Source organism: Rhinatrema bivittatum, chromosome 3 (assembly GCF_901001135.1).
Source record: "Rhinatrema bivittatum chromosome 3, aRhiBiv1.1, whole genome shotgun sequence".
Classification (NCBI taxonomy): domain Eukaryota; kingdom Metazoa; phylum Chordata; class Amphibia; order Gymnophiona; family Rhinatrematidae; genus Rhinatrema; species Rhinatrema bivittatum.
In genome coordinates this window covers 319,065,581-319,087,601 of record NC_042617.1, presented here as the reverse complement: position 1 = coordinate 319,087,601, position 22,021 = coordinate 319,065,581, and the positions used below count along the sequence as shown (strand labels likewise).

Sequence of the window (22,021 nt, the reverse complement as noted above, 5' to 3'; positions counted from 1 at the left end):
AATTAACCTTACTCTTATTAGTTTCTTTTATTTATTTATTTTTTTAAAAGCTATCTGACTAACTATCACTGACTGTAGGTTTTGCTCCTGCTCCATCTGCTAGAGACAGAGAAATACTGACGGACTGTAGGTGGCGCCCTGCTACATATGTCAGAGTCCTTTAGAACTTCTCTGTCTCTATCTGCTGGGGGGGGGGTGGGGCGCAAAACCCAGGAGTCTGGACTGATCCGGGTACGTACAGGGAACACGTGTGTGTCCCCCACCTTATCTAAACATAGACTGAGTACTTACAATCCATTGCAGCTTTGGAGGACTTGAGAGGAAGGGATTCTGAGGGACGAGAGAGAATGCCTTATCCACTACCCCCCCCCCCCCATTTGTAAAACGTGTTTCCCGGGGAGGTGTGTCCTTGCCAAGATTTCTTGGGTTTCAGAAAGGATGCAAAATTATGACTCTTTAGGAAAGCCTTTGAAATCAGATAAGCAGGCTACCTTCGTGCTGATGGGTATATAATATGTTGTGCACTGCCTTGGGAAAAATCAATAAATCCATCTCTCTGTACACAGAATGCACTGTGGGTGCTGGAGGATGAGGAGGCCAGGAGACTCCCATCTGACGCGATACAGAAGGCGGCAAACACTGCGAGGCCTGGGATGGAAGGGAGGGAGCCAGGCCTACAGATCATATGTGATATACAGCCATTCCCCAGCTAACCAAAGCGGTTTCCTCCACAAAATAATGAATATCAACATTCATAAAGGACACATACTGCATATATATATAAGATAAACCCAAACTGACATTTATCACAAGCAGCCATCAGTAAAATCTAGCAGCTATGAGTTCAGCATTAAAGCCCGTTTCCTACATCTCAAATACTTTGTTTCTCAGCGGATGTGAATTCCAAAGCAAAGAGGCTCCCTGTCCACCTCTACTCTAATAGCAGTCTTCCAGGAAAGTGAGGGGTGGGGGACGAGTGTTACATTCTCCTGTGCCCTAAGTCCACCTTTCCAGCCCTATTTTGCAAGAGTTGTAGAGGCTGGTAACCTGGGCTCTAGCCAAGCTCCTGCAGGATCCCAGAGAACTGAATTTAAAGAGGTCGATATTCAAAAGCCATTTAGACGGATAACTGACAAGCTATCCATCTAAATGGATTAAATGGCATATTGAGCCTCTTATCCACCTAAATTATAGCTGGAAATGTTGTTAGCCAGCTATAATTTAGCTGGATAGAAAAGGGGCATTTTGTGGGCATTCTGGGGACACTAAGTTAGCCGCATAACTTATATGTACCCCAAAATATTTAATGCAATGGTTTTACTTATTTAAAACATTTGAATTCTGCCTCATGCAACTAATTGTCATTCTCAAGCAAAGTGTGATAAATTGCAGGAGGACCTTGTGAGAATGGAAGATTGGGCATCCAAATGGCAGATAAAATTTAATGTGGACAAGTGCAAGGTGTTGCATATAGGGAAAAATAACCCTTGCTGTAGTTACACGATGTTAGGTTTTATATTAGGAGTTACCACCCAGGAAAGAGATCTAGGCGTCATAGTGAATAATACTTTGAAATCATCGGCTCAGTGTGCTGTGGCAGTCAAAAAAGCAAACAATGTTAGGAATTATTAGGAAGGGAATGGTGAATAAAATGGAAAATGTCATAATGCTATTGTATCGCTCCATGGTGAGACCGCACCAAGAGTACTGTGTACAATTCTGGTTGTCGCATCTCAAAAACGATAGAGTTGCACTGGAGAAGGTAGAGAGAAGGGCGACCAAAATGATAAAGGGGATGGAACAGCTCACCTATGAGAAAAGACTAAAGAGGTTAGGACTGTTCAGCTTGGAGAAAAGACAGCTGTGGAGGGATACGACAGAGGTCTATAAAATCATGAGAGGTCTAGAACAGGTAAATGTGAATTAGTTATTTACTTTTTCGGATAACAGAAGGACTAGGGGGCACTCCATGAATTTAGCAAGTAGCACATTTAAAACTAATCGGAGAAAATTCTTTTTCACTCAACGCACAATGAAGCTCTGGAATTTGTTGCTGGAGGATGTGGTTAGAGAAGATAGTATAGATGAGTTTAAAGAAGGTTTGGATAAGTTCCTGGAGAAGTCCATCAACTGCTATTAATCAGGTTCACTTAGGGAGTAGCTGATACTATTACAAGCATTAGTAGCATGGGATGTATTTAATGTTTGGGTACTTGCCAGGTGATTGTAACCTGGATTGACCACTGTTGGAAACAGATACTGGGTTTGATGGACCCTTCGTCTGACCCAATATGGCAATTTTTGGAATCCAATGGGTTGCAAGATCTGAGGCAGCAGGGTTTTACCAGAGGCAAATCTTGTCAGACGAATCTGATCCATTTCTTTGATTGGGTGACCAGAGAGTTGGATCAAGGGAGAGCGCTAGATGTAATGTACTTGGATTTCAGCAAGGCCTTTAACATGGCTCCGCATAGGCAGCTTATGAAAACTGGTGGTACACATTTCTGTAAATAAATAAACTGAGCGCCCTTGGTATGGGCCCTATAATAAGTAACTGGTTTAAAAACCGGCTGAGTGTGATTTGGTCTCCTGTTGAATTGAGTAAAGCTTACATGATCCGGTATCAGTTTGTGCAGTTGGTTCTTTTTCATGCATTGTTTTTTTGTGGTAACCTGTGTGGATATGGGGTCTTTGGTTTGGTTACGGATCTCTACCATTTTTCATCTGAAGCATGATCTTACGTATAAAGTTGTGATCTGGAAGTCCCTGACCCCTGAGTTATCAATGGGGGAAGGTAAGCTTTTTGATTTCTTAATGTCTATAGCCTTGCGTTTGATATTATTACATTGGAAAGATATAAATGGGTGGGAAAACATGTGAAGCATCTGCTGCTGAACACAACAGGCACTTACTGTGAAGTTTGAAGATATGGGCTCCTATGCAACATTATGTATCTGCTGAAGGCAGACTGTTTGTTTTCTTTGCTGTCCTTTTGATTCTCCTGTTTTTTGTTGTTGCGTTTTAAAATAATAATAAAAAACGTAACAACTCAAAAAAAAAAAAAAAAAGAAACTGGTTGAGTGAGAGTCGCCAAAGGGTAGTGGTAAATGGAGTTCACTCCAAGGAGAAGGGTGGTGTGCCTCAGGGATCAGTCCTTGGACTGGTCGTTTGCAACATTGTTAGGAAAGGTTTGTCTTTTTGCTGATGATACTAATCTGCAACAAAGCCAGGAAGGTATTGAAAATATGAGGAGGGATCTAGCAAAGCTTGAGGAATGGTCTAGACTCTAGAGACTGGAAGCTAAGATTTAATGCTAAAAAATGCAGAGTAATGAATTTAGGATGCAAAAATCCAAGGGAGAGGTACAGAATTGCAGGTGAAATTCTTTTAAGCGTAAAGGAGGCTCGGGATCTGGGGATGATTGTATCTGATGATCTTAAGGTGGCCAAACAGGTGGATAAAGTGAGAGTAAAAGCCAGAAAGATGCCTGGCTGCATAGGGAGAGCAGTGGTCAACAGAAAAAGGGAGGTGATATTGCCCCTGTATAGGACTCTGGTGAGACCTCACTTGGAATACTGTGAACAACTCTGGAGCCTGCACCTTCAAAAGGATATAAACTGGATGGAGTCGGTCCAGAGGGTGATTGCTAAAATGGTCAGTGGCCTTCATTGTAAAGTATATGGGGATAGATTTAAATATCTAAACATGTATATCCTAGAGGAAAGGCAAGATAAGGGAGATAGGATAGAGACATTCAAATATCAAAGGTTTCCTTGTGCAGGAGGAGAGCCTTTTTTAATAGCCACTGCTATTACTAGCATCAGTAGCATGGGATAGACTTAGTTTTTGGGAACTTGCCAGGTTCTTATGGCCTGGATCGGCCACTGTTGGAGACACGATGCTGGGCTTGATGGACCCTTGGTCTGACCCAGTATGGCATGTTCTTATGTTCTTAATGGAAAGGAGGCTCTAGAACGAGGGGTTATAAGATGAGGATGAAAGGGGGTAGATTCAGGATTAATCTAAGGATATTGTTGTGATCGCGGGGGTGCGGTCCCTTGCTCTAGAGGGGTGTGAGCCCTTGGACCATGGCACGGCTCAGGGAGGAGCCCCAAGACACACACCATGGGAGGTGAGAGTGTCCAAGCACAGGCTGGAGCTGGAACAAGGTGGGACCAGGGTCAAGATGTGGAACATCGTAGGCACTAGAACAAGGCAAGCTCAGACCTCCACTGGACCTGCATGCACAGGTGAGACCCAGCAATGAAATGCTGATCTCAAGAGTAGCCCTCCAGCCACTCGGTAACCCTTCCGGACTCGCTGGTTGGAAACGACGAGTACGTGAGGCCAGATGGAGGCTGAGGGCAGGAACATGATGAGACATGGAACTAAGCAACTTGGAAGACTCAGACGAGGACTCGAGGAGCATGGAAGACTCAGACTCAGACTCGAGAAGCTTGGAAGTCTCAGACAAGGATTCAGGATTCAGGCACTAGTAAGGGTGAGTACTGCACCGCAGCATGCCCTACACAGCCACCCATGGCTGGTCGTGGACCATGCCGGAAGTGAAGCCGACTCCAGACGAGAAGATGAAGATTTGAAACTGGAAACATGAGGAAGATTCAGGAGAGGCCTGCACCAAGGTGTACCCTACACACTTGCCCATGCTGAAGCGGAGCAGGTTCTGGCTTGAGTCTAGGGCATGGACGGAAGCAGGAACAAGGAACTCCGAAGATCGGGAACAGGATTCAAGGATTCAAGACTCAGAATTCAGGAACAGACCTCGGTGTTAAAAGCAAGGGCCTTCCGGAGACTTGTGCTGCAGATATGAAGATAGGCCTTGTGCCACGAAGCGCCCTACACAGCACCCCATGGGCTGGTCATTGACCAGTACGGTGGCATGCCAGGAAAGGTGGACGAGAGGGAAACCTGGAAGCAGGACGAAGAACCAGAAGCTGGAACATCAGGACCAGGACTGGAACCTCAGGAACTTGGAATGTCAAGAACAAGGAACATCAGGAACTGCGGAGAGATGACAAAGGAGCTCCAACGAAGAACAGGAATATCCACGGAGACCAGGATCATCTAGGAATATCTAACACGGAACACGGAACCATCTGAACAGAAGCAGACCACGGAGGACCTTGTCGGATGAAGAGACCACAGGCAACTGTGAAGATCCAATGCGAAGGCCCGAGGAGAACAAGCAGAGCCCTTTTATGAGGCTGGACATAGCACAGGAAGATAACATCATCCGTTGGGGCCGCGGGGCTTTTCCCGCCGCTGGCCCTTTAAGTATTAAGAAGAAGCATGCACGCGAGCCTATGCCAGGCCCAGGTCAGGCAGGAGCAGAAAGGCAATGTCAGCGGCGTTCCTGCCGCAAGGTGAGGCACAGCGATGGCGGTACCAGGGCCTCAAAGAAAGGAGCATCGGCGGCGGCTTCCTCTGCCGCGCAGGGAGTCCCGGCAGGGGCTCCTGCCACAAAGAGTGAAGATTGCGGCGGCCCCGACTGCCATGCACAGTGATGTTGAGTCACGTGAGAGTGGCAAGTGGCGGTGGTCCGAGGGAACGACGTCGGGCCAGGGTGTCCAGGAAGGTGAGGGAGCTGCTTGCGGGCCTGCCCGTGGCAGCAAGCGCAACAGAAATATTTCTTTGCAGAGAGGGCTGCGGATGCATGAAACAGCCTCTCCATGGAGGTGATGCAGACAAGAACAGTATCTGAATTCAGGAAACATGGGAAAAAACACAGAGTATCCCTGAGGGTCTGGCAGGGATCGTAGAGCTGAATAGTTGGGCAGACGAGCAGACTAGATAGGCCAAATGATCTTTTTCTGCTGTTATGTTTCTCTGTTTCTAATTTTAGCACATTACTAACTTAAGAGCACAAAGTGGGTCATGAACATTCATAGCAACTAGATACATAGGAGTACTCAACTGCAGGTCACTTAGATTTGGAGGAATTGTGTTACGATCTACCCATAACACTTCTATCTTTTGGAGGTTACGTGCAAGTCTTTTGTTACCCATCCAATTTCCTATCTTATTATTGCATTCTGATAACTGCAGTAGAGTTAATCTGCATTATCTCCAACTGTCAAATACAGTTGGTTGGATATCATCAGATATGTTTTCCATGTTATTCCACATGAATTTCTAAGCTCCCACCAATGGATACAAATAGGCGTTAAATAGCAGCGCAGAGTGCTGAACCCGAAAAAATCTCTTTGGCGTGGGATTAATGTGGGATGTTTTATTGTTGATTTATTGTTAATCTCCTGACCCTGGCTACCACAGCTGGTGGTTGGATTGTGGTTCTGATGGGGTTTTTTTTTATTGTATTATGTATGTAGGTCATCTTAAATGTTGTAGCTCTATGCCCTGGGCGCCTTTGGTGATATTGTGTGTCACAAATATTTAAATAAAAATTCCTGCTGTCTGGAGGCTCTCCAAGCCCCGCCTTGGGACTGCGGACACACACAGTGCATTCTGACCTTTGCTCATGTACTCGGTGACTATGTAGATGGGCTCCTCTGATACCACAGCATACAGCTGCACCAGCTTCTCGTGTTTCAGCTTCTTCATGATCTGAGCCTCCTCCAGGAAAGACTCGGGAGACATCGTGCCCGGCTTAAGGGTCTTTATTGCCACCTTAGTGTTCCCATTCCAGGTACCTGCGTCCAGTGCGGAAAGATTAGTTCAGGCGAGCGCACTGCATATACAACCTCAGGACAGAGAAAACAAGACTGACTTGTGTAAACATGCAGTAATGTGTGGGTGTCTATGAACATGCATTATCACAAAAACTGAGGGAAGCAAAACAATCTGGAAACTATGAAAAACAGGAGATGATGCAAGGCTTTTTCTGGCCTCAAGGCACAGCTGCACGGTGATCTAGAAGAGTGAAGCACTGGTAGCCTCTGGTAGGACAAGCCCTGCGCTCTGGCTCATACTGCATCAGTGCCGAGACTCTGCCCCCCTTCCTGTCCCCAAATCTCCTTTCCAAGAACTTAACCATGCTGCCAGACGCAAGAGAGACGCCAGGCAGAAAGCTGGCGATAGGCGCACTGTTGAAAAAAATGGAGCTGCCCAGTGCTAAACCACTTTGGAAATTAATGGAGGTGCTGGCTCTATAGCTTTCCACTGCAGAAGCCCTGGAACGTTTCCACTTCTTCCGCACGTCTCAACAAGTTCCCAAGTCTTCATGTGAGCTTTTCTCCTGACAGCGCTGGGTATCCTTACATCTATCTGCTCCTTATCAGTGCATAGGACTTAATAGCAGCGTGAGAATGCTCTGCCTTTTCTCCCCACTTGCTTTCTGACTTGGGTGACTGGTCCTATCTCAGAAAGTACCCGCAGGGTTCACAATGCACGCACTTCTAGCCACAGGAGAAAGGGTGGTTTCCAGAGGCTGTGCATAGGCTGGGGGAGTACAACAGAATGTGTGCTTGGCCTTCTCCCCCACCCACCCACCTACACGCACACAGGCACGTTTAACCTGTCTACTTCATGCTGACTTTCAGAGGGAAACAGCATGTGTAAAATCCCTTGGAAAATAAATCTACAAAGTACACCCAGTAAACATGCCCTGCACTTGGAAACTACGAAGGCTACTCAAAAGCTTCCCTTAAATATGCAACGTAAAAGAAATCCAGGCATTGTTCTTAAAGACTGAGATATCACGGCACCTGGAAATTACATCTTTTACTAATTAGATACCAAAAACCATGTCATTACAACTACTTACCTTTTTATGTGTGGTCAAGTGTCCTTTAGCCATTATCCCAGATAAGGGGGATGCGTAGAAAGGCTGGTTACTTATTTACTATTGAAATCCGTGGCCTACGTTCATGCAGTGTGTTAAAATTTCAGTACTCATGCAGAATACGCACACACTAAACAATATGTAATTTTATATCCATTTCCTTTCATCTGCTTCCTTGTAGGCATAAAAGTGCACTTATATTTTCAGCTCCCAGATCTTTCAAAAAAGACTACAGGAATCTTGCACCTTGTTAAAGTGATCATGATTGATCTGCCTGCTCAATGTCTTTATATCAGTGTTAAACTCTCCAAGGCCATCTCTAAAAATACTAAGTATGTTTATGCTGAAGAAACCTTTTGATCTGTAACTTTTTGGTCATTTTATTTGTTTCCATTCAATTATTAATATAAAGTTTTTGAAAATGATAGAGAGAAATCACGTGGTGGCATAATAAAATACAACTAAGGTCCTTAGCTTATAAGAAAATATCGCAGTATATTACATGTTGAAGATAAGAACCAGTCCCTGCTTACTCCGCTCTAGATGAGGTTATCTCCCAGCTGTCACCCATTAAAGCCTGGCTGGCTGCAGTGGTCTAGCTCGGGCCATCTCTGCCTTGCTCTCACTTCCACCCACTGCGCTGGAGATAACTTGCAGCTGTTGCCTACAGGAGACCATTCCTTCTCTTAGCCCTTTGCTGGGAAGAGTAGCTAAGTTGGCCTTACCTCCTCTTTTTGGGAGCCTGGAGCAGCTTTATTACAGCTGTTCAAGTCAGCCTTGTCTTCTCCCATTTTTTGTCCTCCGCTGTTCCAGGTGCTTCAGCACAGAGCCACACTTTTACCTGCAGATACCCCAGCATGCTTACATTCTGTCCTAGTGCTGCCGGGAGGTTCTTCCTGGCGATCCCCATCCCCACAACCTTCCTCCTATACCTTTGTATCATGAGCCCTTGTCAATTATAGTTTTTGGAGGGTCATTTCCAACGTCTGCGTGTGTGTTGGATACACAGACGTTGCTGACGATTTTCAAAGCAAATTTCTGCGCATAAGTTTGCTTTGAAAATCCTTGGGCAATTGGCTGAGTGCATGCACAAATGACCTTGCACAGAATTACACTTCCACGAAGGCATTTTAAAATCAGTAAATGGTGAGTCCATCACAGCTGGACACCCTGGAATGTCTCTCCTCAGTGAGAGTCAATTGTACAGCAGCATAAAACCAAGTTTTATTTGCTTGCATGACTTTGCCAGTTACCCTCTCAGTGGAAAATGCTTCCTTCTTGCACCTGCTAAGTTGTTTCAGTTTTAGAAAGGGAGAGCCCTGGGCGCCACTCCTTGTTAACCCTGTGTCCAGGTAGGGGACTTGGACTGGAGTCTCTGACGAGACGCCCGACCAGAGCAATGAGTTGTCTGCCTTACCAGACCACACTTCCGCGAAACAGCCCTGGCCCAGCTTCTGTTCCAGGGACAGCGACTGGCGCACGACCTCCCAGGCGTCCTTAGCCAAGCCCACTGTCTGTGGTGTGTAACTCGAGGCAACCAGAGTTAAGTTAAAACACAAGCCATCAGCCTTTTCTACAGGAAAGGGAATGGATAAACAGAAACAAAACAGAGAATACTTGTAATTGCGTGCTGTGCATGCAGAGAGAGAGGGATGGAAGGTGATGGGGGAGAGCCTGGGCATTTGTTCTCTCCCATTTCCAGATGAAGGTATTGTGTGTACCACATCGTCTTTGGGTAATTCTTATGCTTAGGTCAGCCCTGCAGAAAGTCTCAGCTTTCCTCCCATGAGCAGAAGGCCGGACCAAATCTAAGGCCATCTTTGAAAATGGACAAGACTGGAAAACCCTGCCAGCAGGGCCCAGCCTCTTTCTCTCAGCTTTCACCTTCCATCTCTCTGGCTCTCCCCAGAGGGAGAGGTCACATTAGGATGCTTCGCTCCATACCCATCCACACTTCCCCAAACTGCCCATTCCCCAGCCTCCTGATGAGCTGCAGGGACTGACGAGGGATCTCCCAGACGTCGCGGGTTTTGACAGACAGGTCGGCGAGCCGTGGCATCCCTTTGTGGCAGGGCACCACCAGGCGACAGCAGAGGCCGGCGGCCCTCTCTGACGGGAGGAAGACAGGCAGCAGAAAGAGAGAGGGGAGGAAGAAGAGCAGCACACGTGAGACAGGCAGCAGAGCACAGAACCCACCCACCATTCTGCCTCCTCGTTTTATGCAAGAAGCATTTTTCCTTTTCATGCAGAAAATGGAAAACAGAGCACAATGGTCTCAATTTTGCTTTTAAGAATTCAATTAAGAAATGTAATTCCTATGGCTTTTTCATTCGCTTTACATATTTATTTATTTAAAAAAACTGAATATCCCGCACTATCACCACTTCCTGCTGGCTAACTAAGTGAACGCTCATGAAATAGCAGTACACACATATGAATACATAGGAGCACACAAGATGAAATGGAGGAGAAATGAGGAATGGAAAAGTGAATCCTCCATCGGGCTGGTGTCGCCCTTCCTTCAGAGCACAGGTCCTCTCTTGTTATTTGTCCCTGGGACAGGCTCGATGGCGAAAGTGAGGATGATCCAATAGCGGAGTACAGAGCAGGCACACACACTGAAGAGAGGTCAAGTAAGAGCAAAGGGTAAGGATAGGAGAAAGAGAGGGTGGTACAAAACGGTGGAGGAGAGAAACAGAGGGAGTGCCTCATCCCAATCAAATGCCCTTCAGACAGTAAAAATTCAGGGCCTTTTACACTCAAATACCTCAAGGGCATAGGAGAGCAACACGTGATTGCTATTCTACCCAGCAACTCTGCACCTCCTAAAGAGCTTTAACATCTGAACAGCTGCCTGAGACTGCTCCTTGCCTGGAACAGATATCACAGCCTTTCACTCGCCTAAGGAGCTTTAATATCTGTAGCAGCTGCCTGAGACTGGTTTCTGTCACTGCCTGCACAAATATCACAGCCTCTCACACTCCTAAAGAGCTTTAACATCTGTAACAGCTGCCTGAGACTGGTCCCTACGTGGCACAGGTATCATAGCTTCTCATACTCCTAATTAGCTTTAACATCTGTAACAGCTGCAAGAGACTGGTCCCTACGTGGCACAGGTATCATAGCTTCTCATACTCCTAATTAGCTTTAACATCTGTAACAGCTGCAAGAGACTGGTCCCTGTCACTGCTTGGCACAGATATCACAGCCTCTCACGCTCCTAAAGAGCTTTAACATCTGTAACAGCTGCCTGAGACTGGTCCCTGTCACTGCCTGGCACAGATATCACAGCCTCTCACACTGCTAAAGAGTTTTAACATCTGTAACAGCTGCCTGAGACTGGTCCCTGGCACAGATATCACAGTCTCTCACACTCCTAAAGAGCATTCACATCTGTAACAGCTGCCTGAGACTGGTCCCTGTCACTGCTTGGCACAGATATCACAGCCTCTCACACTACTAAAGAGCTTTAACATCTGTAACAACTGCCTGAGACGGGTCCCTGTCACTGCCTGGCACAGATATCACAGCCTCTCACACTGCTAAAGAGCTTTAACATCTGTAACAGCTGCCTGAGACTGGTCCCTGTCACTGCCTGGCACGGATATCACAGCCTCTCACACTCCTAAAGAGTTTTAACATCTGTAACAGCTGCCTGAGACTGGTCCCTGTCACTGCCTGGCATGGATATCACAGCTTCTCACACTGCCAAAGAGCATTAACATCTGTAACAGTTGCCTGAGACTGGTTCCCTGTCACTGCCTGGCATGGATATCACAGCCTCTCACACTCCTAAAGAGCATTCACATCTGTAACAGCTGCTTGAGACTGGTCCATGTCACTGCCTGGCACAGATATCACAGCCTCTCACACTACTAAAGAGCTTTAACATCTGTAACAGCTGCCTGAGACTGGTCCCTGTCACTGCCTGGTACAGATATCACAGTCTCTCACACTCCTAAAGAGCATTCACATCTGTAACAGCTGCCTGAGACTGGTCCCTGTCACTGCCTGGCACAGATATCACAGCCTCTCACGCTCCTAAAGAGCATTCACATCTGTAACAGCTGCCTGAGACTGGTCCCTGTCACTGCCTGGTACAGATATCACAGTCTCTCACACTCCTAAAGAGCATTCACATCTGTAACAGCTGCCTGAGACTGGTCCCTGTCACTGCCTGGCACAGATATCACAGCCTCTCACGCTCCTAAAGAGTTTTAACATCTGTAACAGCTGCCTGAGACTGGTCCCTGGCACAGATATCACAGTCTCTCACACTCCTAAAGAGCATTCACATCTGTAACAGCTGCCTGAGACTGGTCCCTGTCACTGCCTGGCACAGATATCACAGCCTCTCACACTCCTAAAGAGCATTCACATCTGTAACAGCTGCCAGAGTCTGGTCCCTGTCACTGCCTGGCACAGATACAACACCCTCTCACACTCCTAAAGAGTTTTGTGATCCATTTGGGGTCTGAGCCCATAGTTTGGGAAGTTCAGCTCACACTGTAGGCTGGCCCGGATAATCAGTAGCTAGCCCTCCCTCTTTCTGATGCTGGTGCTGTTGGTCTGGGCTTGGGGCGAGTAGAAAACTTCAAAGAAAAGAAGAAAAGCTGAGAGAATGCCAGAGTCAGAGCAGAGGGTGGTGACAAAACACACACAGGGGACTCAGCTTAGAGATGGAAGAGCTGGAAAGGAGGGGACCCCCAAAAGCAGAGCATCTCACTTCTGTCAGGTCATCAGGGCTGAGCTGAACTGGTCCTGGCTTTACATCAAAAGACAACATATGGAGATCTTTAAAAACGCTGAAAAAAATATTGCTCCTAGCACCAGATCTCCTAAGAAACAAGAAAAATCAAATATACCCAGCTCTAACGTGGTTTATTTGAATCCTGAAGCTGAAATACCAAGATGTGCAGGGCTTAAGGAATCAATCACTTTCCCCAAATTTAGTCTCTATTATGAAATTGGTGTGATTATTCCAAATATTTGAAAACTTGTTGAGTTCATATTCAGCTGCTGCACAGCTGTGCTAGCTAGCTGGATAAAATTCAGCAGTGCAGCCCTGCCATGCCCAGATAAAGTTAAGTTAGCCGGTTAACTTAGCCAGCCAACTCGACTCCTCCCAATTCATCCATTCCCTGCCCCTGAATTATGGGCCGATACAGTACAACGGAGCACACTGTTAACCTTCCATTGGACGCGCGTTTGACGCGCTAGGGTTACCCCTTATTCGGTAAGGGGTCGAAAACGCGCATCCAACCCCCCCAAACCTAATAGCGCCCGCAACATGCAAATGCATGTTGATGGCCCTATTAGGTATTCCCGCGCGATTCACAAAGCAAAATGTGCAGCCAAGCCGCACATTTTACTTTCAGAAATTAGCGCCTACCCAAAGGTAGGCGCTAATTTCTTCGGGCACCGGGAAAGTGCACAGAAAAGCAGCAAAAACTGCTTTTCTGTGCACCCTCCCACTTAATATCATGGTGATATTAATATTATGGTGATATTAATATCATGGTGATATTAAGTCGGAGGTCCCGAAAGTTACCAAAAGTTAAAAAAAAAATAAAATAAAATTTGAAGTCGGCCCGCGGCTCGCAAGCCGGATGCTCAATTTTGCCGGCGTCCGGTTTCCGAACCCATGGCTGTCAGCGGGCTTGGAAGACACAGGTTCTTAGCTGCCCAAAGGAACTGTAGAACATCCAGATGTGCAGACAGAGAATACCAATGCACCTTACCCTGGAGACAACCCAATATCACTACCTGGACTCTCAGAGAGTTAAAGGCCAGTCTCTTGACCAGAACCTTTCTGTATAAAAATCAAAATATGCGACACCATAGCTTGAACAGGTTGAGGCTGCATTCCGTTAACAGCAGACCAGGATTCGAAGTACCTCCAAATGTGCACATAAGTCAAAGATGTAGAAGGTTGCCTAGCCTGCAATAAGGTGGAAATAACTGTTTTGGAATATCCCCTCCATCTCAGTCTCCTCTCAGAAGCAAAGCCGCGAGACAGAAGTGAGCCACCTGACCCAAAAATATTGGGCCCTGATGGAAAAGTGTCAACTGATGTCTGAACCTCAGGTGCCCATCTATGGTCATGTTGATCAGATTTGGGAAGCATGCTCAATGTGGCCACTCTGGAGCTACCAGGGTCACATTGGCCAGATGTTTCTCTATCCGCCATAATCCTTTATCCACCAGAGGTCATGGAGGGAAGACAAAAAAGAATCCCTCGAGTCCACAGCTCCGATTCCTTCTGTATCGTGTTCTGTTCAGCGACTGTAAACTGTGACTTTGGTTGGGATACTCCCATCTTCCATGAATGAGACAAATCTCTGCTTCTGACAGCTCCCATGCCCCGGGGTCTAACTTTCTCCAACTGAGAAAATCCATCTCCAGCGATGTAATACACTGCTAGCCACTCCAAGTGCTGCTGTGCCCAGAGAATCAACTCCAGGGCCTCACCAGCCACTGCCTAATTCTTGGTTCCGCCTTGACGTTTGACGTAGGCCACCATCATCACATTGTCTGATAGGGTCCGTACTGGATGGCCGCATAACCTTGGCAGACAGGCAAGCAATGCAAAATGCACCGCTCTCATCTCTAACCGACTGATAGGCCATGAGCCTCCTGTTTTGACCACTGGCTCTGTGCCAACTGATCTTGCCACACCGCCCTCCATCCAGAGGGGCTTGCATCGGTGGTGACTATTACCCAATTTGGAACCTCCAGTTCCTCACCATGCTCAAAACTGGTGTGAGTAAGCCACCACGAAAGACTATCCCTGGCTTCCCTCTCCAACAGAAGAGGAAGATGAAACTCTTCCAATAATGGATTCCAGAGGGAGAAGAGCCCCCTGCAGAGGCCAGATATGTGCGAATGCCCAATGCATTAATTCCAGTGTCAATACCATAGAACCCAGACCTGTAAATAGTCCCAGACCCTGGGCACCGCAAGCTCTAGTAGAAGCCTAAAGTGACTGCAATTTCAGCAATCTTTCTCCACCAGCATGTCAAACTGAGCTCCCAGATACTCCAGAGTTTGAAAGAGGACTAAATGGCTCATTGCTAGGTTCACTACCCATCCTAGAGACTTCAAGCACATCGGTACCTTTTGTACTGATTGTTGACAGAGGTCCTCTGATATTGCACAAATGAGCCAATCATCCAGATACGGATGCACCTTATGTTTGCAATGCAGCTGCCCCACCACCATCACCTTGGTGAAGGTTCATGGAGCCGTCACCAGCCGAAGGGAAGGGCTCAAAACTGAAAATATTGCTTTAGGACCGTGAACCTCAGGAATCTCTGGTGTTCTGGCCTGATGGCTTTGTGCAGATACTCCTCTGTCAAGGCAAGTAATGTCAAGAACTCTCCCTTGCATACCGCCGCTATGACAGACCTCAGAGTTGGACCTCAGAGTCTCCATATGGAAATGGGGAACCTTGAGAGCCGCATTTACATTCTTTAAATCCAGTATCTCCTGAATAGGATACAGGAGGGAAACAAACTGGATGCTTAACTTAAAATGGACCTCCGGCCACACTAAGCGTTTTCAGCAACTGAGCCAACGGACTCTGGCGATGCCGAGCGTGTTCAGGGTCTAAGCCAACAAACTCAGCAAGATATCGCTGTGAAAAAAGAAAACGTTTGAGCGGAGTTCGAAGCGGCTCTCAGTCATATGCAATTCTCCCTCTTACAGAGGTGAGAAAGCCAATTCCCCATCAGAATCCTCCCATGTCTCGTGATCCACATCCCTTTGAACATTACCAGGGACAGCCTCCCTGTGGCATTTGCCCACTGTGACTGACAAATGGGAGGCCTGAGCACACGATCCCTACATAGTAGGTTGCATTGCCTTCACTGGGCGCCCCTACAGAAAGGTCTGCAGGCCCTGCAAACATTCCACCCAGGAGGAAGAGGATGGATCTATACCGGAGCCCATAGGCCCAAACGTGCTCTCTCCAACCTCTCTCAGGGAAGCTTCTGCCCTTGGGAACAAGGGAGAACTGACCATTGCCTCCCATTCCACTCCCCCTCCAGAGACACCATAGGCTGATGGTTTATGTCCCAACATGGGCAAAAGCTGTAGTAGTCAAATCGCTTTGATCATATAGACCGTGGTCATGCGCGCAAAAGAACCTGCGCAAATATACATTCCAGTCTAAGTCGCAGCCTTACGCGCACATTTAGCTACGCAAACATGTGCTCAAGGACCTGCGCAAATATGTGCTCAAATTTAGGTCACAGATGGATGTGCTCAAATCGAGGCTGCAGCCTTATGTGCACAGGTCCCCACGCATGTAACTGCCACGCAGTGAGTATGCATGCATATGCCTATGCACTCAGGAAAAGAACTGCTTCCGCTGCCTACCACACAGCTAAGCAAAGCTGCCTGCACCTTCAGTGCGTTTAGGCATGGATCCGTTCAACATCCGGCACCGAAAATCATTGAAGGCCTAAAGAGCTTCTCAACAGCTCAGGCCTCTTGACTGGCCGAGAACCAATGGAGGCTGGGGCCGAGAGCCAGCATCCCCCGTTGCTTGTTCTGCTAAACATGCTTTGCACATAAGCAAATTTAAACTGGCAGAAGACCTCTACCAGAACCAGAGACTCCTCCTCAGTGCATGTGCCACTCTGCACCTCTGTGGGATAGGGAACTGCTGGCGACAGTCAAGGAGGGGATTCCCCTTGCCTCTCCCGCCAACGCTACTAGGGAACTGAAAATGGCTGCCATTTCCATGCTGACAGGGAAAGCCTCGGAGCTAGACCCCGTCACCCGTCACCCTCGGAGCTAGACCCCCGTCACCCGCAAGAGACTTGTTCTACCGGTGCGGTCATGCTTGATGAAGACCCCCGAACGCGTTTGCTGCACACACCCGCTGTTCCTCCCCGCAGTCGCGACACCACCAGCACCTCAACAGAAAGCAGGGGAACAGTCCCTAGTGCCCCGGAGCCAGCACCCAGTCTCCTCCGCAGGCAGAGAAGCTGCTGAAAAACCCCATCGCTGAGCTCCCCGAGCTGCTAAGGTAGCTTCCCCCCACCCCACTGGAACCCCGATACTGCACAGATTCCTCTAACTAGTTCCTTGTTCTCTCTTTTTTTTCACTCTCTGGAACAAATAAAGATACATAGAAACCAATACTTTCCTTTGGTGCAGAAGTTCCAGCTCCAGGAGCGCAGGCTGCATGGCAGATCAGAAAAGATCCAGACCACCGGCTATTTCTGTCTCTTTTTGCCAAACTTTAGCGACCCAGCCCAGGATAAACCATATAAAAGGGATCCTTCCCTGCTCCATTGGGCTTGCAGTGCAGAACTGCCAGCAGGATCCACCGCTGTCTCATGGGGGATGAGGGATCTGGACCACCAGATGTTCACCCCACGGACCTCAGGACCGAGCTATCAGAAGGGTCACCAACCCCCTGCTCGTCCGCCTCAAACCAGGGGGGATGGCCCCACCAGGACCTTACAACCCCCTGGGAGGATCCAGAAATGTTGTCTTTTAATGTTTTTTTTTCCTTTCTCTCCAAACTGCAGGTTTTACTCCATCTATCATCTGCTGGAGACAGAGAAATACTGAGGGACTGCAGGTGGCACACTGGGTTATGTACAGTGTCAGTGAAACATTCTCTGTCTCCATCTGCTGGAAGGGAGGCAAAACCCGGGAGTCTGAACTGATCTGGGTATGTACAGGGAATGAGAATTATGTTAAATTAACTGGATGGAAGGGCAGACTGGATGTGCCATAAAGGTCTTTTTCTGCCTTCATGTTTCTCTAAGTGCTGTTTTGAATAACGGCCTCGTTATGACTACGTTTATGTTTTTTGCTAGGAGATCTACGAATGATATTTTTTTCAGCATTTTTTTGATCACCTCCATATTTTGATTTGGGGGTTTATTTCTTTCCCTCTTTTTATATTGTTTACGTCAAAAGACTCTAGGAATGGCCCTTCTAAGAGATACTGGATCCAGCAGCTGACAAAAGCCAAGGGGAAATCCAGGACCAGCTCAACCTATCCCTGATGACCTGGAGTCACCTGGCGACCCTGCCTCTGAACAGGACAAAGCCAGATTACAGAGAAATTCTGCTCTGTTTATGAATAAAAACACCATACAAATGCATCGCGAACAAAAATGATATGCCCCTTATTCTGAGTTAACCTGCTCTAAATTTCTCTAGCGGCTCTGAGCCACTCTTTCTTAACTGATGATGTTTTAAAGCAACCCAAATGCTTCAGCGTGGTTTCTTAGGTCATTTAAGTAGCTTGTTACATTTTATTTGAAGCAAAAAATGCAGAATTTCTTCCCTGTGAGGCTGCACTGGTCACAGCGTGATCCAGAGTCTGTAGGCCGTGAGACCTTTTACCAGACTTATGTAAAGGCAGCTGGAAAGTGCGAGCCTTGCAGATCACACGGGCCCCTTCTCATATGACCAAAAAAGATGGCAGTTGTTGGGGAGGGCGCTCAGGTGAAGCAGGGGCCTGGGTGGTCTTCAGAGCTCGCGTGCTATAGCAGCAGTTTGTCAGTCCTATACAAAGTTTTCCTCCAGGATCAACAGGGCTGCAGAAAATCTTTGCTGCAAACCACCCAGAAACCACTCAGAAAACAGCTTTAGCACATGCCCACCAATCACAAAGGTGCTTACCTGACGAGGGCTTTCCGATTGGCTAGTATTCTACCATTATAAGGTGGTGAGGGAAACATGCATTGGTGTAGTCCGTCTCCTGCTGTAAATCTCTTTTATTTAAAAAAAATAAAATAAAATGCAGAGAGACGTCCCCCAGAGAGAAGCACATATGCTGTGCGCTGTAAAAGTACATGTGCTAGGCATAGGGTTGCCAACCGGCCCCAAATTTTCAGGACAGGTTGTTCCAATCCTAGTTTTACTCCATTGCAGGCAGGGATTTGGTTTTCTAAAGACTGGCAATAAGGAAAGCAGAACTACAATTCCATGCATGCAATGGGGTAAAACCAGGACTGGATTAACCTGACATCTGGGCTCAGTTGGCAGCCCTCACTGTGCATGTTACATACATACCGGACGTGGCTTTCTCTAGGGCTGCTGATGACTCTGGCCAGCCATTTTTCCTTGTGAGCACATGAACCGTGGCCGTGAAAATGCACCCGGAAAATCTCGAAGACAAAGCTGCCTTCGGCAGAAGTACCTGAGTAATGCCGGACCAGCTGCTGGAGGGTTTCAAACTGAGCTCTGGTGGTGATGTAATAACCCCCGTTGTCCAGTTTCCGAATCTTGTAATGCTTGACGTGGTCTCCCTTTGTGTCATCCCAGTCCCGGATAGAGAGTGAGTAAGCACCTGCGGGGACACAACCAGGGTATACAAATATTCCGGGCTATGTCCGGTCTGCCAGTCATGGCTGGAATGTGATAATGTTTGGGAAAAACAAACTCAATTTGCCCCAAGACTCAGCTCTTACTGTGCAAGGAGCCACAGCAATGGAGTTCATAGATCAGAGCTGAAAGTGTCCCAAAGGGGAGCGAGAGGGAAGGTACCCGATCGCAGAAAAGCAGGGCAGATGGAGTTTGGAAGGCCTGCGACAGCAGATACACGCGAATGACCCCTCAGCAATCCATACGGAGCATTCCAGTCTCTCCCCTCTGGGGACTTTAGAGAAATAAAACTCCACTTTCTTTTCCTGCATGTTCCACTGACATTGCAGACTTATTTTGGCCCCTTAAAAAACAACAAGGCAGGCAGAGCTGAACAGAAGCAGTGGCAGTCGACCAAATTTTGAAAAAAAGAACTCGTACAATGTAAGACCGATTTAATGAACTTTAGATTTGACTTTACAGAGTATGGACCTCAATGCATATTTTTAGAACAGCGGCGTCCCTGTGGGATCGCAAAAGCTGTGGGTTTCCTGATTAGGTTGGGGTCTTCAGGACCGTGCCGGGCTGTGATGGATCAAGACAACGCCAGCTACAATAATGGAAGTGACTAAGCCGGACGATCTTTCAAAAGCTCAGAGAGAGGAGCTGGGGAGAGAAGGAAAGGGAGAGAGGCTGGAAGGAAGGGATGGGGAAGGAGAAGAGGAAAGGAAGGCGGATTTGCAAAACTGTAAAAAAAAACAAAACAAAAACAAAACAAAATCAAAAGGAAAAATACATTTTAGGGTGGAGAATCTCTGCCAGAATCTTTTGTGAAAGAATTGGGTCCTTGCTACACCCGGGGGGGGCGGGATTTCTGACTGCTCATGCAGGACCATAAACGGACCTACCTTTGGTGGTTTCACTTTCTCGGATCAGGTATGTGCCTCTTGGATTGCCAAAAGACAATAATTGCCTCTCGGCATCTTTTCGGCCGAGTTTGCCGAAGTACCACCTGTGGAAGATGGAGAGGAGAGTGTGAAAGCTCAGACAGATCGATCCTGGAAACTTTACCCCAGACAGCGCAGGCCGTTCTTCAGTTACGGGGCTGTGACTTGCAGACAAATAACACACAAGAGGGATGAGGCAGCCGCACGGGATCTTCTGCAGTACTGAGCATCAAACCAAAGCAGCAGCACCTCAGCGCATTTAAGAATGGAAACAGATTTGTTTTCTAGCCCAAAAAACCAGTGTTTCGGGCCTAGCAAGATAACGGTAACATTTTCTTCAGCAGCTTTCTCGCCGAAATCCGTGGAAAAGGCCTAAAGCAGCCTCCGTGTCTTTCCTTGCAAAGGTTTGGGATAGGAGAGAAATCAAGGTGCTGGGCGCTGCTGTTTTTAGCACTGCAGTGGTTAACAGCTGGAAAACAGACCCTTTCCCATCAGGCTAAGAGTCAGACCAGGCTGCTTCTCTTACCCCTTCCCCCCAAAAACATCAAAGGGCGCATGAGAATCAGAGAGATCACGATAAGATAGCAACTGAAGGGTTTGCTCTGCGTGCCCGACGTCCCCATCTTCTGCACAGACAGAGCCTTGGTGAGGAGAGTAGCAGACGTACGCAAGGACCTCGGAAGAGCTGAGGGGCATCTGACCCTCTCCCCTTCCCCACCGGCTAATGTCTAATGCCAATCTCTGGGGTATGATTCAGGGGAGATGGAGCAGCCAGGAAGTAGTGGAAGGAGAGACTCACAAAGAAGCTGGGACTGTGGAGACTGAGGAAACTGTCCTGATGCTCAGGAAGAAGGTTCTGCCAGTGCTTCAGTATACAGCGCGGCCGCAGTCCCGCAAATCACCAGGGCAATCTAATCTTTTATCTGGAACTCCAAAATGTGACTCCCTAAAGAGGGAAGGGGAGGGGGTGGTGGAAGAGAGTCCCTCCCCTCACCATCAGAGTTTGCAACCGCATCAGAATCACCATCGAGCTCAGCGTCCTGTCTCCATCAGTGGCCAGTCCAGGGCACAAGCACCTGGCAGATCTCATAAAGCAGATCTAATTCCTATTACTCACTCCCAGGGATAGCGATGGCTTTCCTTAGTCTCCCTGGCTAATAATGTGTTATGGACTTTTCCTCCAGGAACTTGTCCAAGCCTCATTTAAAACCCCGCTGTGCTCGTCGCCTTGACCACGTCCTCTGGCAATGGTTTCCACAGCCTGATAGTGCGCTGAGTGACAAAGTGCTTCCTGTGATTTGTTCTGAATTGGCTGCTTGTTAGTTTCATGGAGTGACCCCCTGTGTTAGTATATTTTCAAAGAGTAAATAACCTTCCCTTAACCCCACTCACCCGTCTCTTTTCCAAGCTGAAGAGCCCTCGCCTTGCTCTCATCATAGGCGAGATGTTCCTCCCCCTTTATGATTTTTGTCACTCTCCTCTGCAACCTTTTCTAGTTCTGTAGGTCTGTCCTTCTTGAGATGGGGGTGACCAGAGCTGCACGCAGGGCTCACGGCGATGCGATGTTTCCTGTTTTATTCCCCCATTCCTTTTCAGATCCTTCCCAGCATTCCATTTGCTTTTCTGACTGCTGCCATGCACTGAGCAGAGGATTTCAATGCATTCCCCACAAGGACTCCAAGGTCCTTTTTCCTGGGTCTTGACTCCCAGTGCAGAACCCAGTGTCTGTACCTGTCAGTATGAGAAAGGCTAATCCAGCTCTTTTGGAGGGGAGCAGAGTGGTGCAATTAGCAGCCGTTGTGGGTTTTGACTCCTGCATGGGGGAGATTCAGACGCTGTGCTCTGAAGGTTTATAGGCCCCTGCCAGCAACCTCAGGGCGTGGAGTTTTGGTTCACCTTTCACAGGGTAGGGTGCCCCGTCTCCTGTTGCTGTTTTTGTTAAGCCTTTGGATTCTTAGGGTTGACTCTTGTTCGGTTT

At 47.6% G+C, this 22,021-nt stretch overlaps 1 protein-coding gene across 4 annotated transcripts in view; it reads right to left on the bottom strand.

The window, feature by feature from the left end:
* Positions 1-22,021, bottom strand: part of FYN (FYN proto-oncogene, Src family tyrosine kinase) — a 123,414-nt gene that overhangs the window by 26,380 nt on the left and 75,013 nt on the right. For 2 of the 4 annotated variants that reach the window (XM_029595245.1, XM_029595246.1), the window contains exons 5-8: positions 20,005-20,108; positions 18,933-19,082; positions 9,707-9,871; positions 6,492-6,671 (exon numbers count right to left, since the gene is read on the bottom strand). In XM_029595245.1, coding sequence (XP_029451105.1) covers positions 6,492-6,671; positions 9,707-9,871; positions 18,933-19,082; positions 20,005-20,108 — 599 coding nt within the window. Of the gene's footprint in view, positions 1-6,491; positions 6,672-9,179; positions 9,336-9,706; positions 9,872-18,932; positions 19,083-20,004; positions 20,109-22,021 lie in introns of all 4 variants that reach the window. The other 2 variants (XM_029595248.1, XM_029595247.1) reach the window with 2 other exon arrangements.